The sequence below is a fragment of the Saccoglossus kowalevskii genome, chromosome 17 (genome assembly GCF_978046115.1).
Source record: "Saccoglossus kowalevskii chromosome 17, keSacKowa6.1, whole genome shotgun sequence".
Classification (NCBI taxonomy): Eukaryota; Metazoa; Hemichordata; class Enteropneusta; family Harrimaniidae; genus Saccoglossus; species Saccoglossus kowalevskii.
Genome location: NC_140657.1, coordinates 16,729,537 through 16,748,806, shown reverse-complemented (window position 1 = coordinate 16,748,806; position 19,270 = coordinate 16,729,537). Strand labels below are relative to the sequence as shown.

The 19,270-nt window shown below is 37.5% G+C and overlaps 1 protein-coding gene across 1 annotated transcript; it reads left to right on the top strand.

Moving 5' to 3' along the window:
• Positions 1-8,114: 8,114 nt before the first annotated feature.
• Positions 8,115-14,571, top strand: LOC102801168 (barH-like 2 homeobox protein). The gene is made up of 4 exons (XM_078009978.1): positions 8,115-8,231; positions 10,385-10,415; positions 13,742-14,081; positions 14,311-14,571. Exons 1-4 carry the CDS (start codon positions 8,115-8,117, stop codon positions 14,555-14,557), a joined length of 735 nt encoding a protein of 244 aa, XP_077866104.1. The 3' UTR covers positions 14,558-14,571.
• Positions 14,572-19,270: the final 4,699 nt, after the last annotated feature.

Below are 19,270 nucleotides of genomic sequence, written 5' to 3'. Positions count from 1 at the left end.
GCGTTCGCCCCTCCACCCATGTAGATCCAAATCTATCAAAAAAAGAATGTGTCTATCACTTCATCCATGTGGATCCAAATTTATCAGGCAGACACTTTGCCTGCCACTATACCCCACCCACCAAAGTAGACCCAACTATATCACGGGGTATGTGTACACCCCATGTACACCTGGGAAATCTCTTGTGTGAGCTGTCCGAAATAACAAAATATTCATTTCACATTTCTTGAAGCAGAATTCAAAATGAGACTGACGTAATTTGAATTCACTTAAAACACACGAAGCTATCTTCATTTCCTCGTTAATGTGATGATAATGTTTTTTTCACATTTCTTCGCAGTTTTACGACCATTAAACTACAGGTCACACCAACATGATGATTGATTGGACATATTAAATACGACGGAATGAGATATGAAATAATAAATAGTGAATAAAATATCGCTAAATGTGCAAGGACGCATTGATTTCAACTTAAGAAAAATAAATGCCGTCGGCTAACACACCTAAATTGTTTCTTCATGCTCTTTAGAATTTAATTGCCTGTGCGTTTTGATAAAATCGTAAGCCTATCTGAAAAACAAAATATAATAATTATATCGTATATTTCTGACCAACCAAAAAATGAAATGTTGCTAAGATTTAATAAGTTAAATTAAGTACACATTTTTCACATTGCCGCAGTAATATTTAAGCGCACATTCACAAATCCAAAATTCGTGACAGATTTTCCCGATTGAATACTTCGGCGTATGGGTACCATATCGACCACAGCAGTTGGATATGTCGTCGTATGGGAACCATATCGATCACAACAGGTTGAATACGTCATCGTATGGGTACCATATGGAACACAACAGGTTGAATACGTCGTCATATGGGAACCATGTCGATCACAACAGGTTGAATACGTCGTCGTATGGGAACCATATCGACCACAACAGGCTGAATACGTCGTCGTATGGGTACCATATCGATCACAACAGGTTGAATACGTCATCGTATGGGTACCATATGGAACACAACAGGTTGAATACGTCGTCGTATGGGAACCATATCGACCACAACAGGTTGAATACGTCGTCATATGGGAACCATATCGACCACAACAGGTTGAATACGTCATCGTATGGGTACCATATGGAACACAACAGGTTGAATACGTCGTCGTATGAGAACCATATCGAACAAAACAGGCTGAATACGTCGTCGTATGGGAACCGTATCGATCACAACAGGTTGAATACGTCATCGTATGGGAAATATATTGAACAAAACAGGCTGAATACGTCATCGTATGGGAACCATATCGATCACAACATGTTGAATACGTCGTCGTATGGGAACCATATCGACCACAACAGCTTGAATACGTCGTCGTATGGGAACCATATCGACCACAACAGGTTGAATACGTTGTCGTATGGGAACCATATCGAACAAAGCAGGTTGGATACGCCATCGTATGGGAACTATATAATACACGACATGTTGAATCCGTCGTTGTATGGGAATGAATTGAGATTAAACGAACGGAATAGTAGATCACTTAAACAGGTTGAATACGACGTCGTATGGGAACCATATTGATCACAACAGGTTGAATATGACGTCGTATGGGAACCATATCGACCACAACAGGTTGAATACGTCGTCGTATGGGAACCATATCAATCACAACAGGTTGAATACGTCGCATGGGAACCATATCGACCACAACAGGTTGAATACGTCGTCGTATGGGAACCATATTGATCACAACAGGTTGAATACGACGTCGTATGGGAACCATATCGATCACAACAGGTTGAATACGTTCTCGTATGGGAACCATATCTATCACAACAGGTGAATACATCGTCGTATGGAACCCATATCGAGCACAACAGGTTGAATACGTCGTCGTATGGGAACCATATCGATCACAACAGGTTGAATACGTCGTCGTATGGGAACCATATCGACCACAACAGGTTGAATACGTTGTCGTATGGGAACCATATCGACCACCACAGGTTGAATACGTCGTCGTATGGGAACCATATCGATCACAACAGGCTGAATACGTCGTCGTATGGGACCCATATCGAACATAACAGGTTGAATATGCCGTCGTATGGGAACTATATCATACACGACATGTTGAATCCGTCGTTGTATGGGAATGAATTGAGATTAAACGAACGGAATAGTAGATCACTTAAGTGTTTTGATTTGCGATTAAACGAGTGGGTTGAGAAATGGGTTGAGAATAAGAGTGCGATTACCTAAAGTGTCGACGTGAAACTAAACGAAAGGAAAGAGATTACGTACATGTTTTGAACTGAGATTTAACGAACGGAATAAAAGATTACGTAAGTGGTTTGAATTGAGATTAAACAAACGGAATAAAAGATTTCCTAAATGTTTTGAATTGAGATTAAACGAACAGAATAAAATATTACCTAAATGTTTGAATTGATATTAAACGAACGGAATAAAATATTACCTAAATGTTTTGGGTTGAGATTGAACGAGTGGTTTAACAGATTACTTAATTGTTTTGATTTGAGAGTGAACGAACAGAATAACAGGTAAATTAAATGATTTGATTTGAGATTAAACAAATGGAATAACAGAACTGATTACTTAAAAGTTTTGATTTGAGATTAAACGAAGGGAATAACAGATTACTTAAGTGTTGAATAAGTGGTCGCTCATATGTGGTTGATTGCAGTTTTGGCAACGTGGTTTAATATCTGAAAGACAAAAGCAGAAGTATGCTGTCACGATGGGAGGTGAAAAAGCAGTGAGCGGATTAAAGAAACAAATTACTATGGCGGATGTATTGAGAAATTGACAAAATTCAGCGAAAGGCGACTGCTTTGTTTTTACGGTGTTTCGTCATCGCTACAGTGCGCGGGCTCTTCCATGTACCTGTACGTATTAGGTAATCTGCGCGCATGCGCATTTGCTTTTTTAATTATTTCTTTGAAAGACTACCGCTGTGTTTGCTGTCAAAACAACTTATACAAAACCAAATTAAATTGATTTTTAAACCATGGAGCTAAAATGATACATGGTTTAACTGTATAAATATTAAATTAATGACGAAGTAAGAAATTCTGTCAGTACTCATCGCTTACTGGTATATCGAGTGGAGAATACAGAATATGGAAGTCGGTCACGTGCACGATTCTGCTTGTGTCTGTTGGGTAATAAAAACTAGACATAGTGTACATAAAATGCAATTTGTTTTTGAAACTGATTTGATCGTCGCGATAACGCTGATTTCAACTGCGGGGGATGAGATGTGTCCCACAAGACACCAATTGTAGTCTTCTGTGTTCGTACGCTGAAATTGATAAACGCCTTCAAAGGATAGCGGATATTGTTGGGCGTGGCATGATACTTTGCAATAAACACGCTCAATGCTGGCAATGTGACCAGAAAGCGCGACGTGGTAACATTGGTATTCAGTGTTAATTGTCATTTAAGAAATGGATCATAGCAATATGCCCACCATAGCACCTCCATAAATGCGTCCAATATCAAAGGGCGGTTGTCGTCGTGTCGCGTTCTGTTCGATATGGGACTCACAGTGACGTATACAACGCGTGTAAAATACATTGTTTATTTACATGAAATTCGAACATGCGCTGCGCGACGACCACCGCCCTTTAAGGTAGAGATGCAGGTTCGTGGGCACTTGGGAGTGAATTTTTTTTTTTTTGCTTTTTATTATTCAAACAGTCTTGGCTATAGACTGTTAAAATTTTGTAGAATTGTGAATAGAACATACTCAAAAGACGATTTTAAAATATAGATAACAGGTACAAACATTCTCTCTTTTGAATGCTTAGCAAGATTTAGCAGGGCTGTACATAAATAATAAAAAAGAGACATGTTGAAAAACAGGAATGACAGGATCTCCATATTATGCACTATATTTAACTTTTTACAAAACGATAATACATTTAAATTTGGAACTGTTACAGCCATTTTAATTATGAGCATTAGCGAACTTCTTACAGAATGAATTGTTATGCAAATTAGCAATTATCTCAGCTTCTTTTTAGTGCACATCCCAGAACTTTAAAAAAATAGCTCCTAGACGCTTTGACCTTTTGTTTTGAAATTTTCACAAATGATTGACAATATGTTTATCTTCAAAACGCCGTCAGGGCATTGTTTTTGGTTGAACAGTGTTACAACAATCGTACAGACAACTAGCCTGGGTGTTAATTTATGCATAAACTTGAAGTAGTGAAATTTGAGCTGCTGCCCTGCAAAATTGACAACTGGTAGACAGTTTTCAAGACGGCATTTTCTTCATAGTAAACAGATGTACCCGTAAACCAATTTTGACAGGAAACAGAAGCATGGTGTAGAAGCTATTTTTTTTAATCACTTTTGACCAAAAAAGCACATTTTTGTGCATTTTTCAAACTACATTGTCCATAAACAAAAAATACTAACAAAATTTTAAAATTCATACAATAAGCTTTCCGAAAATATATAGTTTTGTGGACAAGGGAAGTCATCTTGGTTTTCCAATTAACTAATTAAAATACCTGTCAGGTAAACTGCATCTCTACCTTAAGTATCAATCTCTAAGAGTTCTACAAGTCGGTGTGCAATTCACATTTGTATCAACGGTTGTCGATACCCATATTGGCCTAATCTTGCCTAAATTATAGATTCGGTGGTCTATAGTTAGTCCCGGCCCTGGAATCTATTTTTCATATTCAAATGGGTGGACAATTCAGTATAATACAGTATTTGTTTTAATTTTTGAATATTACCCGTCCAGGGTGTAGATCACTGACATACTAGTAAACAAGTCTAATGATGTACGGCGATTGACGAATTCTGGGACAATTGCATGTTGTAGAAACAGGCGAGGTAAACGTGTTGTATGCGCGCCACTGATTCCATGCTGTGATGTGGGATGTGTAATAATGCAATATATTTCGATACATACATTAATAACGAACATTCAAATACTCCAGGTAACTTTGAATACGAAATGTACGTCCGTATCCACATCCGGGGATGAAGATGGGATCCCCTTAAGAGCTAAACTCGTGTGTAATTTGCAGCTAACAATTTGGCGAACTGTCGTTACCGTAAGAGAATATGATAGATAACCAATATTTATTGTAGTAAGCAAGAGAATTGGGCATTGAGATGTCGTCAATCATTCGCATAGAGGAAGCTGCTGAAAATGGTTCTACAAATTGCCCATTGATTGTATCATACGTCCTACTGCAATATCTACACAGATAAGTATGATTACTCGCCAGTGATTTCGGCGATAATGGCGTTCTAATAGCCCAACTAATTTCGTTTTGTAGTCGTCACTGCGACGTGTCATTCTCTCGCTGGGAGTTCCTCGCTAAGTGCTGTTCAAATCTGAGCAGATTCTTAGTCATTAAGGCGTAATAGCGCCTTGGAGATGAGAGAAAGAACGCCGTCTCAATTACGTGTTCTTTGAGGTAAGGGGACTATTAACCCGTCAAGACTAGTTCTCAAACATCGTGTTTTTTTTGTTTTTTTTGTCCAGGATATCTCAATTTGGGTTCAAAAACAACGTTGGGGTGCTCGACTGTCCATTGTTGCAACAAATTGTATCATTTAAAAGTAATTTGGCCAGTGATATTATAAAGGGTGTGATTCTAAACGAATGTCCCATTTTCTCGCAATAGGAAAACAACTCGGAGTCAGTGTAGGAGGTAATTGAACATGACCAGCAAAGAGACTTATTTCGAGTGTTTTTTTTTCTTGTATTCTTAACAAATTCGAAGCGAATGCTCCAATTAATCGGCTTTACCACAAGAGACCACTTAGAAATGAACAATGAATGTTTTAAGAATGCTTTGGAGAAAAGCGAAATGCTCACAAATGACGAGCGCGGATAATTTAAATTCGGGAGCTGGTGTGTCGGTGGCCGTAGAGGGTCAGAGAAGGCGATGGCTTACTTACAAATTAGTAAAGTTGGTACTGTAGAAACATGCCGATAAAAGTGTTCAGATTGTAAACACGCTGTAGACGCACCAGAGACTTGTTAAATCACCAACTCGCAATTATTATGTAACCAATTTGATGTCTTTACTATTTAGAATTTATATAAAATTGAAGGCAGTTCCACAAATGCCCCATCATGATCTCTGGCTCATTGGCAACACGTACCCATGTGCTAAATACTGAAAAACCGGCAGCTTTTGTAATACATCTCAAATATTGTTTGAATTAGACTGAACATCGCGGTCTTCTGCGTTTATTTTCGCTAAACCGGTCTTCTTGGTTAATTCCCATCATATCTTGTTTCTGGATTGATTCTTGTCACACTGGGATTCTGGGTTGATTCCCGTCTTATGTCAGCAGATACAATGAGTTTACAATTATTTTCATGTACAGGTTAAATACCACTTGACTGGTGGGCTTCTGGCCTAATAACCGCTAAACGGAGTTTCGGGTTTTCTCATATCACCGTCAACGGGCTTCTAGATTTATTCCCGCCGAATCAGGCTTTTGGATTAATTTCCGCCAAATATTAATTCCTGCCACATCGGGCGTCTGGGCTAGTGGCCGCTAAACTGATTTATTTTTGTGAATTTTTTTTTGTTTTGTTTATGAAGAGTTATTACTTTTGTAAAGTTATTGGGCTCATAATTTTATCAAAATTAAAACAGAAGCACATCTAGAATTCCCTTCTTTTTTTTAAATAAGAACAACTACTTGTATAGCAGGAAACTGTACACTTTGATTTTGAGATAAAAGCCTGGACATAAACAATAACATCGACTTATTGCTTAATTTGAATAATCCCTTCACGACGGAAACAGTGCACACTGAAGACGACGCGGTCATATCAACGGGTTGTCTGATCCTAGGTTAATTCTCGCTAAACTGGGAAGAAGAAGAAGAAGAAGAAGAAGAAGAAGAAGAAGAAGAAGAAGAAGAAGAAGAAGAAGGTAATTCCCGTCAACCGAGCTTCTGGGTTTATTCCTACCAAACCTGGCTTCTGGATTTATTGCTGATTTCGAGTTAATTCCCGCCAAACCTTGTTTCTGGGCTGACTCCCACCAGACCGGACGTCTGTCACCCCGGAGTTCTGGGTCAGTTCACATCGTGCCGGGCGGCTGGGTTAATTCCCACCAAACGATGAGCTTTCAGGTTAGTTATTCACAGCCATGATTCACTTCTGGGTCTCTTATTTGTTGCGAATTGTTCGTATCAAATTTATATTTGCCGTGACTTTGATAATGTTCGCCTAAATTAAATATAAAATTATTATAAAAAAATGCTACCCCACCCTCCATGAGAATTGACTGAGATTTTAAGAATAAATATGTTTCCAGTGCTGATAACGTACGATGCAAACATGAATCAACCAAATAAAATTTGTCGAAAAATATGCTGGCTACTTATAAGTATAAGCGGTACGGATAATTTTAAAGTCAACATGTTAGCGAATTTCATTTCATTTCCTTTCAACTGGCTAAATTAATTGCAATCTACATCTACCGATTCCATTCGCCTCCACGCATTCGCTGTAATTGTTTCCAAATGCTCTGTTTATTTGATTCGTTTGCATACAAATTATAGACATTAGTTTGAGAAGGTTTTTTTTTCTTTTCCACCAGTTGGCGATTTCCAAGCCTGCGGCATTGTTGTCGTTATAAACTCGTTTTATTTTTTAACCCGTCGCATATGCCTAAATCTTCCCTAAATGGTTGCGTCGACCAATCAGGAGAGGGGATCCAGGGGAGGCGTTGTGTTCCCAATTAACCGATCATTGGACGAGCACGCGCAGCTACTCACGACGACAACTCAAATGCATGCGTGGATGGCTCCGCCAGTTATTCAGAAAACCATCCCAAGCGATAAAAATGTCTCAACACTGACGTCCAACATTAACTTTCTTTCACTTCTAGCTTTAACAGCGGTGTGTGATTCACCGATCCACGTTATTGCGACGTTACGGGAATCAAGAAGAAAAAGACCAACGTTAATTCAAACGTCGTTTATCTTATGGTAATAATTGTTTCCCTAGAAGCAAAATAAGTCTGAATCTGAACGTTTCCGTCGACTATCAGCGATTGGATTTGTACCTAGGACACGCAACCATGATGGCACCGTCGAATTCCAGGAAGCCATCCTTTCTGATCCGTGATATTTTGGACAATTTAGACGAAAAAAAGCCAAGTCCATCGCCGTACAGTCCGAGACAGGAATTTGAAAACCACGTTTTCTCTATTAAAAACGGTGAGTGATATTTAGATTTTTTTAAACATTGGTTTATATACGTGTTTGTTTCGCGTGTTATTAGTATTAATGTCAAGTATTATACAAGTAAGTGTTGCCAGGAAAGGAAACAAAAATATGACAATTTCGCGAATGTATCTTAATTTGATGAATATGTTTCATAAATGACGTTGCGATAGAAACGAATTGTTGACTTTTTTATGGTATATTTATATGCCAGGTTCCAAATTGGAATGTAATGTAGCCACTTGGAACTTGGAATAACATATTTCAGTTTTAAAAAAGCTTGTGGCTATAAAATTATTTGTCGCTAAGTTTGTTGTGGGGAAATTCCTCTTGTGTATTTGTCGTGTTTACCGAGTTATTGGCAGAATGTGCACTTCGCTTATTTAAATATTGTGCAAGAATTGGTTGGTTTTCTGATAAAACTATAATTGTTACACGTTCAACAGAACAAAACTGTTAAAGCAATAATTAAAATATCGTATTTTCGAATCTACCTAATAAAAAAAAATCTTGGGAGATGATCATGATCAAACCATGGAGTCTTTTTACCTCCATAATCAAACCAATGATATCAAATTTATAATTGCTCCAGCCATGGAGGTATACGTGTGTTTCAACCAACCTTAACAAATAAACTGAGCAATTGTGAAAACCTTTCATTTCGAGGGCAGGGCACTTTCAATACACCGAATCAGGCTTGAATAATCTCCCCAAAATTTACCGACATGTCACAAACTGAGAGAATTCGCAACCAAGATAATTGTCACGGTAAATTGCGCTTAATCAGTTAATATTCCAAAAGCCGATGAAGCCACTACCGGCGATATCATTAGACTCCAAGTTTGCCTAAACCTGACTCGTATAATGACGGCAGGGTAAATTGAGCGATAGCACGTGTCTCATGAATTACGACAGCGTCTGACATCGCCGTTCTACGTAAACGAAGCTCTCGCCTTTCTCTGCGGTTGAGCATTACACATTATTTACTTTGTTTAACAATGTCCCATTAAGAATAATAACAGCGTTGAATGGGCTCGAGGCGTTCTGAATTTTGACACACCATCTACTTCGTCAGTGTGTCGTTGCCACTCAGCGCTCGCTACAACTATTCCTATTACGGAACACAAATACGAACCCATCCCATGAAAGTGATTATGTCCTATTTCCCCGTTTCATCTAGATTATAGAGAAGTTTTTTTTGTTATCGGGAATAATGATAACCGTAATTTGTTTTCTCAACCCTTCGTAAAATCCCTGATAATTGACATTTCCTGCGGAAATGTCCACGAAACTGGGATGCGTAGTTATCGTTTCAATTTACCGTAATTTTCTACTTTTTCACGTGACATCCGCCCCTGTCCATCATCCTGGGATGATTATGATGATATTTTGAACGTCTTAAAAATAGATTTACCCCCAGAATATACACTATTCAACTAAAACGTCATCACTTAATTCGACTTTATGACAGACAAAATACCATGCAGATTTTCGTGATCCAAAATAGCCACTTAAAATTCGCCATGTTATTTATTTATTTATTTATTTATTTATTTATTTATTTATTTATTTATTTATTTATTTATTTATTTATTTAGTTAGTTAGTTAGTTATTTATTTATTTATTTAGTTATTTAGTTATTTGAGTATAGTTATTTATTCATGTCGTAGTTTTCAAATAATGTGAAAAACAAACCCCACAAACATTTAGTGGCGAGGCCGTGATTTTTACAGTGAAATGTCTTTCCCCTAATTCCGTTAACTTACCTTGTCACGCAATTGATAAGCAGTGAAAATGAATCGGTTGCATCTAGTCGTCATAGTATCCCAAATTATGAAATTAGTCGTAAAATAGGAGCTAGAAATCAGACATGCGACGGAAATGCACTCGAATAAAATGAAAAAATCGAGATCAGATCACATTGGTGGGTAAAAGGTATTTCAGCATCCAGGACAGAGGGGACAGTGTAACGGGTAGTTTTGTAAGTTTGTAATTGCAGTGTAACATCGGCGCCAAACATGTCTCCCTTGTACCTTATAATTGAAATCCAACAATTCATCATCTTTTAAATGTTTCCGATCGACAGCGAGATAAACACAGCTTCTAGTTCGCGATTCTAATAATTAGTTTGCCGTCGTCCGCTATAAGTCAACGTCCAGTTATATAATATCTTATCAACTACAAAATTAGTCGCAATTATAGAGCGGGCATTCAAATATAATTTTTGTCCAATTTTTAAAGTAATATTGCAAGTTGAAGCATCGGAGTATATTTCTGCAAATTTATATCATATATTTTTTCTATAGGTTTCTTGTGTGGTGTTCGATATTCTTGTAAAACTTAAATGTTGCAACATTTTTTAAGCTCCATGGATCCAGTAAACCACGATGTTAACAGCAAGTAATTACACATGGCGAACAATTATATTTGCATAAAAATAGCATACATGCGATGATTAGCATAACAATGGCCCATCCAATTTCATGTGTAAATATGACTTTTGTAAACATTGTTCCACGTTGAAGCAAAGAGTCAAAAGCTTGTTATAGCAAGGGTGATTTTGTGGCGGACCGACCGCTGGCACGCGTGTCGTGATGGCTCTTACTGTAGAAAGGACACAAAGACGAACCTAAACATAAAATAGCGTTTTAGCTTTATTCGGAATGTGACGCTTGCAATAAAATAAAAATATATTATTCACACGATTCTACCCTAAACGTGGAATGTGAATTAAGATTCAGAGGCGAAATTTAGTGACTTTTTGGCAAGTTTCCTTAGACCTGATAACAAAAATGAGACTGCGGTAATAAATCGAAATTACAGTCTTTTTTTGTTCATTTTCGGGCTCAGAGTACTATAGTCAACTATTTGAATACTATAGTAGTCTGAGTTTCGGGGACTGTGTAATCTGGTGTGGCGATGACTTTATTCAAACAATTTTAGTCATAACATGAAACTATAATTCCATGGTCATAAGAATATAATTACTTGCCCCGTTACGGTTTGTGTTTGCCGCGAAATGTGATCACGTTTTCTTTTTACTCTGCATTGTTCGCGTTGGCTCCCTGACGGGATTAGGTATGGGATATCGCTTTGATACAAGCGTGTACCATTATGCGTGTACACAGATGTTGTAAGATTTTATCGATATCTCACTTGCTAAGTGTAAACGGTTGTCGAATTGACAGCCAGGTTGGCGAACATCTATACATTCTGTATATCTAAGACAAACGCGTTCATACTGATACCGCGATATTTTTGTCAGAATTAAACGCGTTTTGCAACGTGGTTGGCTATGGTTAGGTAGAACGTATATTAGTAGGCATGTCCGAGTAGATATTATGAAAAACAAATGACCGCTGCTGTCAAAGTCGTTATCCAAAATTAAAGTTAATTTTCATATCACGGAGATAATTGTATACTACATCACGGAAGTTAATAGCCATATACAGAGAAAGCGTCTGGTGTTCATTGCGAGTGAATCGAGTCAGCTATCGATGCCCGCTCGGCACACTACTAAGCACCCTTATATTAGTTAAATGTGGAGAACTTAAGCGTGAAAGTGTATTTTAACTTGATTCAATTACTAAACTATCAAGTAATATTACAACGTCACTATCTGAATAATATAGCCTAGGGTCGTGTAATGGTACACGTAGAAGTACGTGATAACAACGACGCGCCTATACGCAATTAAAACATCATGTTGATGAACGTAATGGTAATTTTACTTGAACCTCAAAGCAAATGCACGTGAAAAATAACGAATATCGCAATACTTACGCCAATTTGTTCCGTGCACCAGCACCTACCGTGATATTGAGAATAAAACGGATTCCTAGATCGTAGGGAATATTTCAGACCATTCAGATTACAAGTAGTTTGAGTTAATATGTAAAATGTTTCTATTAAATTCGATTTATCTTTTTGCGAACAATCGCAAAGAAGTGTAAACTGTCCCTTAGGGACAACACCAACACTTTTCTTTTCATTTTTTGGGGGCTGTCGACGATGCTCATTGCGTTTAACGAAATATCTTCTCGCCGAAAGGTCGTTAATCTAATGATGTGGCATAATGTCTTAAAATAATGCCTTAGCTGAAAGCTATCAAGAGATAATTCTAAGATCTATGAGCAAGGTTTGTTGCCAAGTGTTCAGTTATCCGGAGAAATTAGCGATAAGATCGAGAAAGCGAAAATGTCGCCTTATGACGTCTACGCTGTCCCTGTTTCAGCGCGGCATTTCGTTCTTATTGGACGAGCAATATTTCCTCGCTTCTATATTTAATTTCTTGTGACTTAACTGTTTAGTTAATTGGTTCAACTAATAGCGAGTTATCGGACTCGGTCATCATTCTCGTTGTCTTTTCCTTCCTATCGGACTGTGATAATAGCCCACTTTGAGGACGCCGTATTTGCATGGCGTCCGCCTGGAAACGCGAGTAAATACGCGAGACATCCCGTAATCGAATCACGAAAGAAAGAAGTTACTTGTTTCTGGTGTTTGGTCAATATATGACATGTGAAATGACCGAGTGATACCATGCCAACTATCAACCACTGTCGCAGACTGTCGGGGTTTTCCAAAGAGGTCTTTCAGACGTTTCGACGTATTCGATCTGTCAAGCGATTAATTCTATCTAATATAATTATACTGTCTCTGAAATGTTAGCATCTGACAAAATATACACTCTCAAGGAAGGGAAGTAAATAGTTTACCGAAGAGACTGCATTTCACTATTATCGAACTTGTTTCGACATATTGCCCATTCGTTTATTCCGAGTTAGTGTGATTACGATGACATCCACGTGGCGAATATAGTCAAAGAAACGACGCCTCGTAGACATATTTGTCTAATCGTTTTATATGGTAACCGTAAACCACCGTTTTCCGTAGTGTGTGTAATGTGACGTCATCTTACGTTAGCAATAACATATTCCGGTTATCTCGACACTTACCTCATTACTAAAAGCAATTGTGAACAACTTTGGTTATTTTTGAGCGTGTTTATGTTTATGTTTGTGTTTGCCATTGCGTTAATAAAATACTGACAAAAATGTTGTAATTATCTTTATGTATAGACTAATCAGACTCAATTAACGAATATTACTATGTTTGCTGCAAAAAAAAATAGGTTTTATTTGTAGACAATAATACAATAATATTTTTCTCAATATGCATTATCGACAAAAAATCATGTTTAAATATATTTATCCACAAAGTATCTTTGGAAAATAAACAATGATCTCTATCTCAGACATGTATAAAATATTTCCGTTTTGATGTTGTCTATGCTGGTTTCTTCGATGACATGTTTTATATATGCTTTCGCATCTATGATAACTCCAGTCATGAATTGAGGAATCGAAATCACACCTAATCATATTATATACCGTGCGTATATAGTGCCCAATATGTAGAATACATTTTTTATTGTATTCAATATTAATTATTTGGTCTATTTTTTGTCTTTAGACATTCGAGCGTCAACAGCGGCTTTCCTGCTCCACCCAAGATTATTCAAACCCACCATATTAACGTGTAATACTGACATAAGATCAACCCAATATCACCCACATTTGCATCAATCATCTACAAGACAACGCGTGATGGACGTACCCACAGAAGAACCTCTTGCACCTACACTACCCATCAAGCCAAAGCGACCGAGACGCAGGCGAACAGCGTTCACACAGTCGCAACTATCTTTCTTGGAGAAAAAATTCCGTTGCCAGAAATATCTGAGTGTGTCCGATAGAGGAACGGTGGCCGAGAAGTTAAATCTGAGCGAGACTCAGGTGAAGACGTGGTACCAAAACAGACGGTATGTTCAATTGGAAATTCTACTTTCAAAGAAATGTCAAGTAGATGTGGCACAGTAGTAAACGCATCACATGAATGTGAGGGATCGGGCAAGAAGCATGTCGCCCAAGTTCACCAATGACGCAATAAATGTCAAATCCGTATTCGAATCCGAATCCTTGAACTTGATAGTAGGTTTCCATTGACTGAAGGTCAAAAGAATAATTAGTTTTTGTTTTGTTCTCTCTCAGAACCAAATGGAAGCGCCAGACTGCAGCCTCGGAGCGTATGGAAGAGCTTCGCAGTCACCTGTGCGACGAAGAAGGTTGCCCTGGGCGTTTGCGAAAAGAAGCTGCTCAGAACGGCGTTTACAATGAGGACTTTTTGATGCACGACAGCGACTCGCCAGCAAGCCCAGCAAGCGACATGGACGAGTGTGTGTCGAGCTGCAATGGACTAACAAACGATCAATTCCTCAGGCCGATAGCCCTGGTGTGATTTTTTTCTTATTTTCCTCTTACAATTAAGAAGCCTGCATAACATATGCTAGAACAAAATAACAAATAAACATTATTTAAATCTTTTTTCATTAAAACAGTGTATTCTTCTATCAATACTTGAACTAATAATAATTTTTTAAAAAAACCAGCAACTTCAACGAGTTTATCATTAATTGTTGAACCAAATATACGAAATATAACACTACGGGATTAGAGAAATATTACAGGACAGAACAAATGAAATGTGGGACTGCAGAACGAGAAATGTGACACTGTAGAACAAGAGAAATGAGACTCGGCTTGACAAAAAGTGTGACATTGTAGGACAAGAAATGTGACACTACAGGACAAAAGATTTGACACTGTAGAAATGTGAGATTATAGAACGAAATGACTACTGTGTTCCGTCAATGAGATCTCGCGTTAATTGAAAACTCATCTAACGGCTGCAGCTTGATGGGGTCATATAATGTCAGCTGAACAAGACACACCGCCACCTAACTGACGAACTAAATCATATTTCTGATGCGATTATGATATACAAAATATCTCAAATACACTATACTTACTATTTAAGTATCATTTCCGGTAAATAGCTGCGACCGTAAGATATTGGAAAGACGCCATAATGCCTTTGAGGGCCAAAATAAATTTTTGTTATTTATCATAAAAAAAAACTTCATAATTTGTTTTAAATTGATTCATATATTTTCCTCAAAACATATTGGAATTGGGAGTTATTTCAATTTGGTTCAAAATTAACAAAGAATTTATACAAATGTCCAAAATGTGGCGTAATAATTTTGGCGAAAGAAATTATGACTTTCAAGGAGGGAATGTTTTTCCATTTTTATTAATTTTGACATGTATACACTCCATAGCAACATATTAAAAAATCGAAAATATAAATTGGTGGTCATTGATCACTTTTTCAGGTTTTCTCCTTTAGCGTCCGCCGTAAACAAAATACAAAAATGTCAACGAAACGATTTTGGTGACACATTCCTGTGTGTTCACTGTGGCTCTTTCTCGGCACAAAAATGTGACACAGTTATTTACGCTGTAAGAATAGTTAATGCTAGCAAATTATCTCACACGCTTTTAGCGGAAGTTGTAAAGCAATGCGCGTGTTCGAATAAACAAACATCGTATTTTATATATGTATAATATGTCGCATGGGACTCATGTCTGGAACACGACGCGGTGTGCAGCGTTGAGTGATGCTGGAAATAGTAGTACCCTCATTCACACATGAAATATAAACTGAAAATAGAACATTACTGGTGCCTCGTTTTGGTTATATAATTTCGGTCCCCGCACGTTTTGGAATTCGGTGTCAATTCTTTTTTTTAAACAAGCATGTTGGTTACACTACAAAACAATTTGATTTCGAGTCGACGCCAATTATGGTGACTAATTCTGCCAACAAACTGGCGATGACTTAAAGTCATTCTGCCACTCGCCGACTCCAATTCTTAGAGTGTTGTACCATACTATAGATAAGTTTACTGCAATGTATATATTAAATAATTCGTATGTACGGCATATGATATGTGGATGTAAATATTACCAGCCGTTTTCTGGTTATGTTTCCTTTTCGGGGGGTATTGCGGGGAGGGGGTTCAATATCAATTACATACTTTCAACTACTGCTTCACTTTTGTTATCACGACAATTTTATATTATTATATTAAAAACCTATAAGTTAAACATAAATCTAATTTGTCATGTACAATTTCTTATATGTGATATGTCATATCTATGTATTGTATATTACCGAGATGCTTACCCTGGGGGATACACAGACGAGGGAGCGAGTGTGAAAGGTCGCCAATTGATGAACACCTCATAAATAGGGCTTGAAAAGAAATGATTCATGCTAGTAACATTAAAAAAAACGACCCGAGTATCGCAATAGCTAGCCATGTTTAGTTGAACTGATTCGCTCTACCGCCTCGGTTTATTTTTTGCCTCTCATAGTTTTATATGGAGTTTTACACACTTTGTTTTTAAATTGAAATACCTCTTTTTTCGCAGAAAATGTGGGCGTTGTTCATTATACATCGATTTTTAAAATTTCACTAGACCCTTGCAATAACTGTAGTGAAAAATTGGTTTTATAGTACAATGAGAATTACTAGTTTTATAAAAATAAATGACAATTATAATATAATTGACGTTCCATTGAAGGATACATATTGGCTCAGTCTCGGATTTTGACGACACAGGTTCAAGTATACACCCACATACACCAATGTAGTCGCACCGCTTCGAACGGACATATTTTAAAGTTACACTATAATAACAACTAAGACGCACTCGATAACAAGACCTTGATACGTAAAACACGTCAAAGTGTCGTCGAAGTGTTTCGTTGTGTGATTGAAACAGAGAGAATTGACATCGCTATGCCCTCAATTAAAAAGGCAATGTGGATGGCTTTGAGTATTTTTGAGAATAATTACATCCTTCTGCTTTGTATTTGGCCTTGGTGGAAGCAATAAAACATGATTTATCGTAAAATAAAAAATGCCGTTTGGTGGTAAACGTAGTACTCAAAAATGCGCATGTCCCTGTTTTATCTGCATGTAGGAACAGGGAATTCATAGCTTTGTCACTCGTAAATCGAACGAATACTACCATGTTTGCTTTTATTTTACGACAAATTATACTCACTGTTTTTATCATAATTATGATGCCTTTTTAATGAATCTCAAGTAGAGCGCAGATTAACGGAGAAAATCAGATTTAGTCCTAATCTCAAGTTCTCAGCCAGTTACCACACATAGAAAACTGTCAAAATTTCAAATTCGTCTTGAACCCGAACGATATTTCATTTCTGTGTTCCCACTGGCAGGTGAATTTTATCTCTTTTTTGTTGCTCGTCCCATTGTCTCAGGATAGAAAACCGAGAGGAAAAATGATATTCAAAAAGTAAACTAATCTGTCTTCTATGTAATTATTCTAAAATTGAAGATGAGTATCACTTAATATTAATTTGCTCGTTTTAGAAGCATTTTAGGTGGAATACATTACAAGATATTAATTTCCACTGCCTATAATACAATAATTCTGTGGGATTTATGAGAACTTTTGACAATCGCGTACTACAATCCATGGCAGCTTATCTGTACCATTCCTCAAAAACCAAAATTGAAATTTACAAACATCTTACGTGATTTTACGACATATTTTAGTTTAATTGTTTAACCGGGCTTTGGACTATAATACAGACCAATAATAATAACAACGTATCTGAGCCTACAGCGATTTACTCATAAGAGTAATACACCGGGTCTGTTCCCCTTTCTACTTTGGTTGTAACCGATATGCAACTTACGCCTGTAAGGCGAGCAATCCGTGTTCATCGCCGTACGCAGTGCGCATGCCCAAGATATTCAGTGTACGTACACCTAATAAACATTATTGAATGCAATTGTTGTATTATATACTAGGACATCTTTTCAGACGTGGATACAAAACATAACATAATAGACTGGTCAACTTGTAAATCGCTTACTGCGCAACAAATAAATGTTCGAAATTAAACTAAATTGTCTCCTCTTTCAAGTTTTGATGTGTTTCCGCCGCGTAAGTACAAAACCTGTTTTACACAACACTTTTTCTTGCGTTAACGCTTGAATAACAGCTCTTTGTTGCTATATTGAATATACGTTTAATACACACAGCCGTTCTAGTAATAAAAAGGGCACGCTCTCAGCAATAAAACTCACTCCGATCTGCATATCCACGAGAGTGTGTGTAAATCTAATTTACATTGATTTGCGATAAACCATAAAGCACCGTTAATTCAGTGAAGTCTCGCTGATTTAATTGCCGGGGAGGGTCGTCTTTCTACTGGCGCGTTTTATACTTTGCGCTGTCGCTTCCAATCATCGGACGTCTTAACATGATACACCCGACATGCTATTCGGAAATTAAATGTAACGTCGTCCAATTCAGTACAGTTATTGTTTTGAGTAAATTGCGCTGGTTTGTAAACATGTCGTTGGTGAATTGAGTTTTGATCAGTTCTGTCAATGAGTATCGTGTGTATTTATCGTGTGTGCTGTTAAAAAATTAATATGACCAAATGATGCTAGGAAATTGATATGTGTAAATATTATATGGATGTCATACTACAATTGCACTTATGTCACGTGGATATTCAACTTGAAATATCAAAAGTTGGAATATAAATGCATTTTCGTCTCACGCGATTTTAATTATGGCATATCGACATAGGACAAACCTTGCATGCGCAACGAAAAACAAATCTTCAGTTCCAATCAAGCTGGTACTTATGTCCGTAACAATGCGTTTTAAAGCTCTCCAAAAAGAAATACTGATTCCCACGTGTGCGCTCGTGTTTATTGGTGAATGGGTATCGATAACTTGCACTATATCACCATCCACCTTATCTTGTTCAAACGTGAACTCACGTGAAAGTCAACAATCTATATTATGTACCGTACCACAGTCCCTCAACAAGGAGGAGGGGCTGTGACCGTACGTATTGGTCTCTTTCGAAATTCATGCGTAGGCGTCCCGGGCGTATTCCACAGTCACGAACATTACTGGTGCCTCGTTTTGGTTATATAATTTCGGGCGCGAGCGCACGTTTTGGAATGCGGTCCAATCATAACCGCCATTTGTGTTCAGCTTCGATTGTTTCTAGCTTTGTATGAATCTCACTGAAATAGTTCCTAAA

Coding starts and splice junctions, on each gene's coding strand:
- LOC102801168 (XM_078009978.1), top strand. CDS start 8,115: ATGGCACCGTCGAATTCCAGGAAGCCATCCTTTCTGATCCGTGATATT. Junction 10,416..13,741: donor CCGCTATAAGTCAACGTCCA/GTTATATAATAT, acceptor TAGACATTCGAG/CGTCAACAGCGGCTTTCCTG. Junction 14,082..14,310: donor ACGTGGTACCAAAACAGACG/GTATGTTCAATT, acceptor GTTCTCTCTCAG/AACCAAATGGAAGCGCCAGA.